Below are 11,900 nucleotides of genomic sequence, written 5' to 3' on the forward strand. Positions count from 1 at the left end.
TATATTAAAAAATCTGCAGTGGCACTTTTTTATTAACAAGTGAACAGGACCTGTGCTAAACTTGGTATCTATAAATACATATACATACATATATGCCTGGTTAAGTAACATTAATTGGGTCCTGTTTTATTGTACAGCCAAGAATATAATAGAACAATGATAACCAAAGAAGTTATTCATAAAGGAAAAAAAAAAAAAAGGGAAATGCACATTTCCTAAGCAGTTCATGATTTAGGCCTCTAACATTGACTTTGTCATTATTAAGTGTTGCACTGGCTGATGTTAAATGTGCTGTTCTGCCTATTTGTACGTGAGTTGAACATAGTTTTGTTTCAGAAAACTTTTTTCTTGCTGATGGTTGATGATGGAAAACTATTCAATATTGGATCTAGTCCTCTTTGATAAAACCTGTACATAGAGAAAGCATATTTTATGACAAAAATCTTATTTTCAATATTTAACTGTTATTTTATTAGAAGATGGTTGTGTAAATATTTTAGGCGTTTTAGTGTAAAAAGCGGACTGTAATTTTAGGTGGCAGAGGAAGTAACAAAATAAAAAAATATATACATTTGATAGAGCTTGTGATCTATGCTGGTTTCAGGTTCCCGTTGTTAGAATTTGACTTGCACACAGCTTCATTTCAGGTTAATCTCACTCTACACTGCCTGCCTGGTTGTGCGTATTTAAGGATGGTTAAGTGGCATAAATTAGTAATTGTTTTTTTTTCCCCTCCCCTGTAAAGATTTGGTACCGATCAGAAGCTTTGGTGTATTATTAGCCGCTGTTTGCATGTGTAGAAAGAAAGCGGGTTATGTGCCATTTCCAGTCATCTTTATATTTCCGAAAAATACACTCGGATGGGTTTTGCTCTAACGGGCTTGTATCCCTTTTTAAAATATTCTTGAGAGCGGGAAGAAGGTTGAAAACTAAGGTTCGTGTAATTGGTTTTGGTTTGGTCTGGTTTTTTTTCAAAGGATTCCTAGAGTCCAGGACGGGGAGCGCCCGTGAGGGGAGCGGCGGCCGAGGGGGCGCCGCTGCCCCGCCGCTGCTGCCCTGAGGCAGCGCTCGGGGGAGGCGGGAGCCGCGGCGAGGAGCCGAGCTGAGGCTCGTACGGCCCCTGTGGCGCCATGCGAGTTCCCGGCTGCCCTCCGCACCGCCGAGCGCTGCCCGCGGCCCCAGCGGCCCCGCGGGGGAAGGAGGCCACGGCTCCGGCCGCTCTTCTCCTTCCGGGCGACGCGGGGCGGCGGGGGCGGCGCCAAGATGGCGGCGGGGGCGGTGCCAAGATGGCGGCGGGGGCGGGGCCGGGCCAAGATGGCGGCGGCGTGGCTGTGCCGGCGGCTGTGGCAGGTGCGCTGGGCGGCGGGAGACGGGACGCCGGACCCACTTCCTTCTCCTCCTCATCTTCCTCGGCGTCTTCACTCCTGAGGGGAATGGGAAAAGGGGACGTGGCAAATGCTGTTCTTCGGGCTCCGGGAGGGTTGGGGCCGTACAGCGTGCGTCTGTGTCTGTGCACGCCATCATCGCCTGGCGGGTCCTCAGAACTCTTCCCTGCAGTTCTGCGGTTTTCCCGCAGTTAGTCCGGGTGGAAGGGAAAGTGAAAAATAGGGGACTTGGATTGGGAGACCGTGTGCTAGGCGAGTTTCTAGTCTTAAAAGTTTCAAAGCTTGGAAGTTACACTGTAAAATAATAGGAAAGCATTTTGCACTGACGATGTTTGCTAGTCGGGGCTTAAAAGCAGTGGCTGCTTTCTCTCAAATTGAGAAAACTGGATTTTCTGAAGCCCTAAACTCTCTTCTGTGTATGCAGTGTGTCCTGGACTTGCTTTTCATGCCTCTGTCTCCCCCTGACACTTCGGAGGCTCTCAACCAAACAAAATTAAGGCGATTTTGCACTAGGAGAGGAGTAATTATGTTTTGTGCAAAGTCTTGGTTCTGTTATGTTGCAGTCTTTGAGTGCCTTTTCCACCTTTGTAATGGCCATTAGCAAGAGCACATCATTAAATCAGACAGTGAAGCTGTTTATGAGTTCCTGCCCACTGAATGCCACATCTGCCACCTGAGGTATTCCATGTATCATTTTGTCAAAATTTGCATAGAGGACCTTTAATTTAATGTTACAAAAACTTTTGACTTGATGCATATCTGTTTAATTAGTAACAAAGGGAGATGGCATGTGGTAGGAATAACATGCACAATCATAGAAAATTGGAAAGGCTGCAGACTTTGGTGTGTGGGATAGAGCTTTACTGCTTCATCAGGCTTTGTTTTATTCGTTTTTATTGCAAGGAGAGTGAAATTTATGTGTCTAAAGCCGCATAACACAATACACTGTGAGTGTATATATATCTTTGCATGGAAATAATAAATCCTTATTACCAGGTCAAGCAGCTATAAGTAAAAGAATACATAGCATAGTCTGCTACACACACGCATAAAAAAAACCCAAAACAGATTGAAAGTTCAGTTATGGTTACAGTTAGCAGCCTTACATCTGTCATCTGGGATCAGATTCTGTGTCGTACTTTGCACAAACAGCTTAAGCCTTGCACTGAATAGTCTTTTATGCTCATGGGCCTGTCTGCTTCCTGAAATGGTGTCAGGTGATTGTTACTGTACTTCATATTGGCATTGGATGGAAGGAAGGCAGCATTTCTGACTGCAGGGAGAGAGAACTGAGGGGCAAATGTCAACATAATTTTGTCATAGAATATAGGCCTGGATTGGAAGGGACCTTAATGACCATTTGTTTCCATGGGCAGGGGCACCTTCTGCTAGATCATGTTGCTCTGAGCCCCATCCAGCCTGGCCTTGAGCGCTGCCAGGGATGGGGCATCCACAGCTTCTGTGGACAGCCTGTTCCAGTGCCTCACCACCCTCACAGTCAAGAATTGTTTTCTAATATCTAATCTACCCTTATCCTCTTTCAGTTTGAAGCCATTCCCCCCTGTCCTGTCATTATGTGCTCTTGTCCCTCTATTTTATTAGATGTCATTCAACAACTACTAGCTGTATTTCACTGCTTTTGGGTATTAAGCCTCAGGTAGTTTCCACCATAAAATCTGAAACTTTCTGAATGATCATCAGCTACAGCAACAAATATTCATTGCTCCTAAAATTGCCTGTTTTGTTATGCACTTAAAGACTGTAACAGTAGCACCTCTGTTAAGATCTGGATTTGAAAGGATTGCTTAAGGGGAGGCATTTGTACCACAGTCAGCTTTGTAAACAGAAATCTCCCCTACCTCTTCCTGCAGTCATCTTCTTTATTGAAAGCAGCATTTGTAGGAGAAATTGTGACTGAGGCAGAATTACTTCAGAAGACCGCTTTGCTCACTGCTGCTGTGTAATGAATGTATGATGTGTACTGCAAAAGCCTGGGGACCCAGTGGCATCATAGAGTCAGTTATGCATATCCATGGGCAACTACAGTAAGATTACCTAAAAAAAGTGTAGTCTGACTGTTTTCTGATGATTTGATTAGCCAGTCACCTAATATAACTCTTGGGTGGGGAATCTCTCTTCTTTCTTAAAGCTATGGCTCCAGCACGTGTCAAAAGAGCATCAAGGGGCAAGATAAGTAACTAGTTTGGCTTCAACATGGTGCTGCAGTCCTGAAGTTTTGTTAAGCAATAGTTCCTTCCCCACCCCCCCCCCGGCAGTCTGTAACTTTGCCAAATTAAGAATTAGTGGAAGGAAGCTAGAAGCCACATCATGTTCAGAAGGGAACAATTATTCTAGTATGAAAGATAGTAATGTTAGGTGATTAACAGCTGTATTCCTTTTCTAACACAGAAAATCATGTTATCTTTTGAACATGGCTCATTTACGTGTAAGAAGTATTTCTATTTCAGTCTTAGCTTCAAAAGAGCAAGTGTTCAAAATCACAAGGAACTTTCTTTTTCTCAAAAACCAGTAAATTTCCATTTAAATTCACAGATTAAATTTTTGCATTTGTGGGGTACTGTTTTCTGTTGCTTTTTTATGTCCTACTTAGGCTTGTCACTTGACAAAACTTACATATATATATTGTACCATGAAAGTAAAACTAAAGAGAAAATATTATTGTATATAGAAATGGCATCCAATGCTACAAAGATACATTTTTCTGTTAAAAATATGCTTTGTGATTGCTGTTCAGGAGCCTCAATAGTAAGTGCATACTGCTACTGTGCCCTTAATGTGCTTCTTTTTTTAGGTGCTACTGTATACTGAAACATATTTCCATGCTCCTGTTTTCCTGTGTTTTCCAATGGAGCAAACTTCCTAATTTGTCAAATCAGTGCCTAAGAATGTGCTGTGCTTTGGGGTGCAAAAAAGTAATCTTTAACATACCTGTATTAACTGGCAGCTTTCTGGTTTGGGGAAAAATCCCACAACGTAACCTGTGTGTTTTATACAGGGATCAGCTTTTCCTGTCAGTTATGCAAGCAGAATTATGCAAAAGCAGTATTTTCTTCCGTGAGTATAACAGCCCCTCCTCCTTCCTCTGCTCCTTCATACTCCCTGAAAAAATAAAACCCAACTTTAACAACTTATTTTATGCTTTCCCCATGACTGTGTTTCTAGGAGCTCCAGCTTGATGGGAGCACGGCTGGCTGGATCCCATGGTGATCCACAGGAGCCTAAGACTAATCCTTTGGTGAGTGTTCTGTTACACAGCATTTTGTATATTATCTTAGTAATAAAGAGGCCATCCAGAAAAACTTGAATACTTTTCTTGCAGCTTTTTGAAGGTCTCTCTCAGTGATGTCAAATTTGTCATAAACAAAGGAATAGTTTTGATTATTGGTATTTGAGATCTTCTGGTTTGGGTTTTTTTTTCCTTCCAACAAGATTTCTCTAGCTCACAGTTGCCTCTCAGTAACTTTCCTCGCTTTCTGTGCAGCTGTAACCCTATGAAATACCAACTTTTTGGCCATATTCAGTTCAATGCCTGGGGCAGCTTAGCAGCTTTTTGACAGAGGCTTCAGAAACATCTGACAGGCAATTTTAGATCTGCAGTGCTGATGCAGCCTTCCTGCTGTGGCTGGTACATGCTGGATTTCATGTGCTGAGCTGCCTAGGAGTGACCCTCTGGGAAAATCAGCACTGCTGCACTCATTAAGGCTCTTCCAGTTGATCAGCGAGCCCAGACCATCAGAAATTGAAGCTCTGACTGAAAGTCATAAAGTTGCACTTGTACAAACATAAAGGATAATACACCTGGCGAAGACTTCCTGTGTTTAAAGTAGTTTCAGAGCTGACTTAGTAAAGTGAGAATTCTGGTTGCTGTCCATAATGTTCTATTTAATTTCCATACCCAAGCAAACTCTCGGGTCTTAGCACACGGCTATATAAAATACAAATATTGCTCCAGACGTGGTCCAACAATGGGTTTTGTTCTTGCTATTGTTGGTGTTCTCCTTATATCTATCTGGCATTCCTTTTTTGGATGAAGACATTTTACCTGAATGTTCAGAAGCTAGCTATCTCTTCACACTTTGCCTTCCCTGGTAGAGCCTACCTTGTCAGTCAAGGTAAAACAGTCTGACTCTGTTAGATAAACTAAAATAAGCAGCTCAACAGGTTTTGGGGTGTTTTTCCTCTTTTAAAAATGGGGCATGCAGGCTAAGGAAATACACAGTATGTGCATTAATTAAGGAGAAAATGGTATGGTAACTCTTGTCCTTTCTTCAAACATGCAGGTATCTGTTTCAGATGAGCCAGAAACACTGTACAAGAGATTGTCCATTTTAGTTAAAGGCCACGATAAAGCTGTGTTGGACAGCTATGAATACTTTGCAGTGCTTGCAGCTAAAGAACTTGGTATCTCTATTGAAAAAGTGTAAGTAACTGATCTGTAGAGTGATATGGAGTAAGATGCTTCTTCTGTCATCTGCTGTAATTCAGGTCCTCTGCTTAGAAGTTTTTTGGTTTTTCTTTTTAATAAACGTCTGTAACGTGACATTTTTTCCTCAGGGTATAGACCTAACAATTCTTTAATGGCAGAACAGTGATGAGAAAGCAGCAGCAGTTCTGCACTCAGCATTGCTGTAGTGAAAGGGCTTTTTATCTACATGAGGGATACTGACAGTACTTTCAGTACAGCTGTCAGTGCTGTAGCTTCCCTGACCCAATGCTGGTTAATACCTGAGTGTTAACCATGCCTATGTGAGTTAATAACAGACTGTACCAGTGCTTCATATTTCCTTGTAGATCTTCTAAATGTCAAAAGCAGATTTCAGCACAGTCTTTCAGATGAACTTACATTATTGTCCTTTATATAACATGAAAATTTCTTTTTCTTCTTTCCTCAGAGATTACCCCCCAAAGACAATAGAACGATTTGCACTTCTCAAATCTGTACACATTTACAAGAAGCACAGAGTTCAGTATGAAATGAGAACACATTACATGTGTTTAGAGGTAAGAAAGAAGGAAACAAAATTGTTCTAAGTGCACAATTCAAAGATGTTACTACATGGTAATGCACAAAGGAAAATGTTTTGGGGAGGAGAATGCAGGAGAATATTGGAAAACAGCTGACCTAGTTACATAAAACGCAATTCAGTTACTCTGAATGCACAGCCTACACCATTTTTGGATCAAAAAGTTTATTTTGACCATCATCTTAACAGCTGAAAGAATGACTAAATAAAGTAAGGTAGAATTGAGGGTTACCTTTATGTGTGTTACACTCTTGGTTTCCAAAAATCATTGGGATGAGAGTTTTCTCAGGAAGGGAGGAAGATGCAGCTGAATCATTGGCATTGCCAGTCACTGAGGGTTCTGTTTTCTGTGAATTGGTGTGGTGTTTTGGAGCTAACATATTTCTGTCCCATGCAGCATCATGTAGCAATCTAAAAACTGTATGTAGGAAATAGAGGAAAGGAAGCATAGACAAACCACCAGCTCTGTGGCTGATGACACAGACATCTGTATGGTTTAGAATGCAACTGTGGTTGACTTTCTTAGAAGAAAGGTTTAATGCCAGCATTTTGTGGCTCCTGGGTGTCTTACTGTATATTTGCACAGTGCTTACCAAGATGGGACTAAGTCCCCTGACATGAGTGCAGTACAAGTGGCTGCCCGCAGACCATAAGCACTGTGTTTGGCTTCCAGGAAAAACTAAAAGATCGGTAATTCAGTGGAACCAGGAGAAACTAAAAAATCAGTATTTCAGTGCGACTCTGGAGTTGCTGGATTTATAACAGGCTTGAGCTTCAGGAGTATAGAAAAGCTGGTAATTCTTGCATAATCTGTAATTAATTTTATCCAGAACCTGCAGTGTTAAGATCCACCACTTCCATCATAAGCAATGCATGTGCTCCCAGGCAGCATGTGCAGTTCTGCAGAGTGAAGTAACTCCTTTATACTTGCATGAGGGTTGAGTACAGATGAATTACTTCTGTGCAGAATATTATGGAGGCTGGCTTCCTTTAAGATGTTTGGTCTCACAGCAAGGGCTAAAAAAGCTACAGCAATTTTTTCTTTTATTGTCTTTGAAGTACTATTAATAGTAGTTAATTTTAAAAATTCTTTCTGTTTTAGTTAAAATACCTAACAGGCAGTACTGCTGCAGTTTACTTGGAGTATGTGCAACGAAACTTACCAGAAGGGGTTGCCATGGAAGTGAAAAAGGTCAGTTTCCACCCCTCATTATTAACTGTTATGGGTTCTGATGCAAGTACCAGTAACTACTGAAGTCTTTAGAAAGTCAGCTGAGAAAATAGGTGTAGTTTGATAGGAAAATTTTCTAAAATATTACATGGTAAAGGGGCTGTATTGCTTGGAAATGCCACTAGGTGGCATTTTAAATCTGATTAATGTTTCGAACCAGAGTAAATAAAGCAAAGTAGTTAGACATTAGCTGGCTGGTACAGTAAATGGTTGTTTTTCTTTCCTTTTAGACCAAGATAGAGAAAATACCAGAACACATTCAGAAACCTGTTTGGGATACACTACCTCAAGTAGAAGAAACTGAAGTAAAGTCATGAACTGGTGCTTGGCTCCATTAGTACTGAAATTCATTGCTCCTATCAACCTCATTTACTGACACAGTCCATCGTTAAATAAAGGTTCTCCTATAAAGAAATTATATAAACTCTTGTTTCATCAAGTTATTCTAGCTCACAACTCCTGTACACGTAGACTGAACCGCTATAAAGTGAAGAAGTTTGACTGTTCTGTGATCAGTGACTATGGCCGTTTATAATAAGCTGGTGGAAAGGTAAAGTTAATTGTTACTTATATATGTAAAAGTATATGTACATCAATATAAATTCACTTTCTCCTTTTGATACTGGATGGCTTGTGAATGCTGAAATACTTGCAAATTCACTTCATGTTTGTGTAACGTGGAATATTATGGATGCCAAATTGTTACCAATTTATCAATTTTGGATAAATTGGTTTGTTGGATAAATTGTTTCTCATCTTCTTTTCTCCTACTTATACCATATTTCTCCAGTTGTGCTTCCTGCCACATTTCTTAGCAAGTGCCAACAGCAACACTTCAAACATTGCTTTAGGTTTTGTCTGAAGTAATCTTCCTTCCGACTGACCAACTCCTCTGATTTTCAGTCAGAAAATTGGTAGTTGCAATAAAACCCCAATGTTTCATACCATTTATAGGCATCAGAGTCTGAGCATGCTCTGTTGTCTTCTTAGGAGTCAGAAATCCAAAGTTTAAATGACCTCTGTTTAAAGTGCCCGCTTTTGCATCCATATAGCAAAATTGTTGAGATCAGCAATTTCATTCCCTTAAACAAGGGCAGTGTATGCCACATAGGATGTTCCATGCATCACAGCAGAGCTGTGTGCTTCACAGGAATGTGCATCACTCTCCTACCTTGTTAGCATTTCAGTTTGAATATGAAAGGAGTGATGTATGGAAAGGGAAGACATGAACTCCTTTCTTGCCTCTCTCTCTCCCACAAGCCATTGTTGTAGCTTACACATCTTTCTTTTCATCATATCCACGGAAGTGCATACAGTATAAATAAGTAAGCATTGAACTTTGTAAGCTATATATGACATCGTGTAATTTACACTGCCTAAGTAACTTAGGGCAAAATGATTTGAAGTTTTAGCTTTCCATTTGTGAATTTGGATAGAAAGGTTGTGATCAACACATTCATTCCAATTAAAAACATACACTAAAATGAAATCTACAAGGGAAAGGCAAAACCAGAGGTGGAAGTGCAGGTATGAAGAAAAGCATGAAAGGGAGTTGCTGCAAGACAGAAGAGTGAAGGCAATAAGCCAGGAAGGAGGAATCTGTTCTGTTCAGATTAGTCGAGTTCTCTAAAATAAAATAAGTGACTTTTATAAACCATCTGTCTCTGGAACGTCATGCAGATAAAAGTGCTGGAGATACACAGGTAGCAGCAGCAGACTTCTGCTGACGGGCTTTAGTTGCGGCTGCTGACAGAATGGGGTCAGCAGAACAGATTTCAAATAATGCAAGCTTTTCTCCTTCCTTTCCAATATTATTGCTGGAATCAGAGATGCTGGTGCATAAGATATCTGTAAAAAGAATATAGCTGGTGATACGTTACCATGTTAGCATCTAGGAGCTCCAGGGTGATTTTACAAGTTCATTTAAAAATTTTGATTTAAAATTTTCAAGTGGAGAGATGTAATTTAAGAAAGAGATTATCATATATATGAGTGGTTGCATGTTTGCTGGTCTATGGGATATCAGCATCAGTGCTGCTTTACTGCCTGTGCCTCACCACAGAGAAGCTGAGGTGTTCATTTCCTGGGAAACACATCCAAGATGCACATCAATGGCACCACAACGTTTTAAGTAGTTTAATCCAAAACACCAAATACTGCCCAAGTACAATCCTTGTCACACAAGGAATGGGGAGGAGGGAGGAAGGAGCTGAGCAGAAAGAGAGAAACAATCCCAGGAGTATAATTGGTTGCAATGATTAAAATGAAGTCAGGATGGAGAAAGGAAGTGAGAGTAGACTTCAAGCTACAGAACCAAAGCTTCTAAGCTGCTAGAAAATCTTTCCCATTCTGGTGAAAGGAAGTGTGAGTAAGTGGCCACAGAAGCAAGTGCTGGCATTCAGAACATTGCAAAATAATGAGATCCATGCATTTTTAATTCATAAGGCAATATTAAAAAGCAAACTGAAACTCCACAAAGTAGTGTGAAATATCATCATAGCCAGAATTTTGGAAAGAGTGAACAAACAACACTGGAGTGCAAGCTACAGGCTTACTGTCACCAAGGTCCTATAATTTTCCCTTTTTAATGCACAAGAATGCAATCCCCCCAGAGAGTTCCTGGGCTCTCCTGATTCAGCTCTGAACAGACTCCTGCTCTTCCTGCTGTCTCCCAATGCCAAATTTTAAGTCAACAAGAAACAATTTTGCAACATAAAAATATACTGCGTTTTTCACATTCCTGACAGAAGTGGGATTGATTGGCAATATTTTTCCTCTTACAGAGCATGGCTGCCAACTTCACCGAAAAACCCTGGTAGTTGGAAATCGTTTATTTTAGTGTTGTTACATAACACGTTGGCTTTGACAGAACCTGCCAAGGGAATTTCTGCTGCTGGGCACAGCCAACTGCTGCTGCTGTCTGTGTGCTGAGGGGTGCTGGGTAAAGCAGGTTGATAGAATGGTTTGGTTTATGACAATTTCCCCCAAGCCAGAGGGGTTTATTGAAGGGACAGACCGTGGGACTAACAAAAGACGGGAGTAACTCCTGGATGGTTCTGTGTAACTGAAGTGCAGTTAATGGGCTTGCTTGCTTCAGTCAAATCCATGGGTGCTCTCAGGTCAAGATAGTCAAGAGGCTACAATCCAAATGCTAAATTCTTTTTCCCTAAAATATTCCATGCCTCCATCCTATTTGGAATTAGGCTGCTCTCACTTAGCTCTCGTACTCCCAGAGACAAACTGAAACCTATTGTGTGTGCTTTGCATATTACGCCACCATTTATAGCCCCACATTACTATGGAGGAGTAGAGGAGTTTCAGCTAGGTCATACAGAAACATGGGGATATAAGGAATATAAGTAACTTTATTGCAAAGAACTGAAAATTAAATTATTTTATTTGACACAATGTATAGTTGGTTCTGAAAAACTATTTGTGTCCATATACAGTAAAGAACGCTTAAACAGCGCTCAGTAAGATTCAGCAAGGGTATGTTAGAAGAGCCAGAATTTAGTGGAGTTTTATCTGGAACTTTTGATGGCACCTTTTATAATCAAGCAGTCTGGACATTAAGGACTTGTGTTGCGTCTCTTCCTCTAGTCTGACTGTAGAGGTTTTCCCAGGCAATGTGTAGCTGTTAGCTCAAGCTCAGCTGGGGAAGGTGCTGTGGCTCCAGCGGTGTCCGATGCGCTCGGCCAGCCCGGGAGCAGCCCGGCCCGAGGGCTGGCCGTGCCCGCCCCGCTGCCGACACGCCGCTCGCCGGCCTCTCCACGGCTCCGGCAGCGGAAACGCGTCACGGCCCGCACCAAGCTCGGGGTCGCAGCTTCGGGTCGGGGTCGAATTCGGACACAGTCCGGGACAAGTGTTCCGTGCCGGTACTTTGTGTTCCCAGCGCGGTTCGCAGGCACAAACCGCGCCCGCCCCCGGCACGGCACGGCACGGCACGGCACGCTGGCCGCCGGCGGCGGGGCCAGGCCCGGCCCCTGAGCTCTCCCCGCCCGCCTCTCCTTCCAGCCGCCCGCGGCCCCGCCTTCCCGGCTGCGACCCGCCCCGCCATCCCCGGGCACCGCCCCGCCATCCCCGGGCACCGCCCCGCCATCCCCGGGCACCGCCCCGCCATCCCCGGGCACCGCCCCGCCATCCCCGGGCACCGCCCCGCCATCCCGGGCACCGCCCCGCCGTCCCCGGGCACCGCCCCGCCATCCCCGGGCACCGCCCCGCCATCCCCGGGCACCGCCC

The 11,900-nt window shown here is 42.8% G+C and overlaps 1 protein-coding gene across 2 annotated transcripts; it reads left to right on the plus strand.

Annotated features, from left to right (window-relative positions):
• Window positions 1-1,307: 1,307 nt before the first annotated feature.
• Window positions 1,308-8,406, plus strand: MRPS10 (mitochondrial ribosomal protein S10). 2 transcript variants are annotated; one of them, XM_066316133.1, is made up of 7 exons: window positions 1,308-1,350; window positions 4,402-4,460; window positions 4,569-4,641; window positions 5,687-5,826; window positions 6,299-6,407; window positions 7,533-7,622; window positions 7,892-8,406. In XM_066316133.1, exons 1-7 carry the CDS (start codon window positions 1,315-1,317, stop codon window positions 7,976-7,978), a joined length of 594 nt encoding a protein of 197 aa, XP_066172230.1. In that variant the 5' UTR covers window positions 1,308-1,314; the 3' UTR covers window positions 7,979-8,406. The 2 variants fall into 2 exon arrangements, with proteins under 2 accessions (XP_066172230.1, XP_066172231.1); XM_066316134.1 differs by lacking the exon at window positions 1,308-1,350 and adding an exon at window positions 1,965-2,063.
• The last annotated feature ends 3,494 nt before the right edge of the window (window positions 8,407-11,900 follow it).

The sequence above is a fragment of the Sylvia atricapilla genome, chromosome 3 (assembly GCF_009819655.1).
Source record: "Sylvia atricapilla isolate bSylAtr1 chromosome 3, bSylAtr1.pri, whole genome shotgun sequence".
Lineage (NCBI taxonomy): Eukaryota > Metazoa > Chordata > Aves > Passeriformes > Sylviidae > Sylvia > Sylvia atricapilla.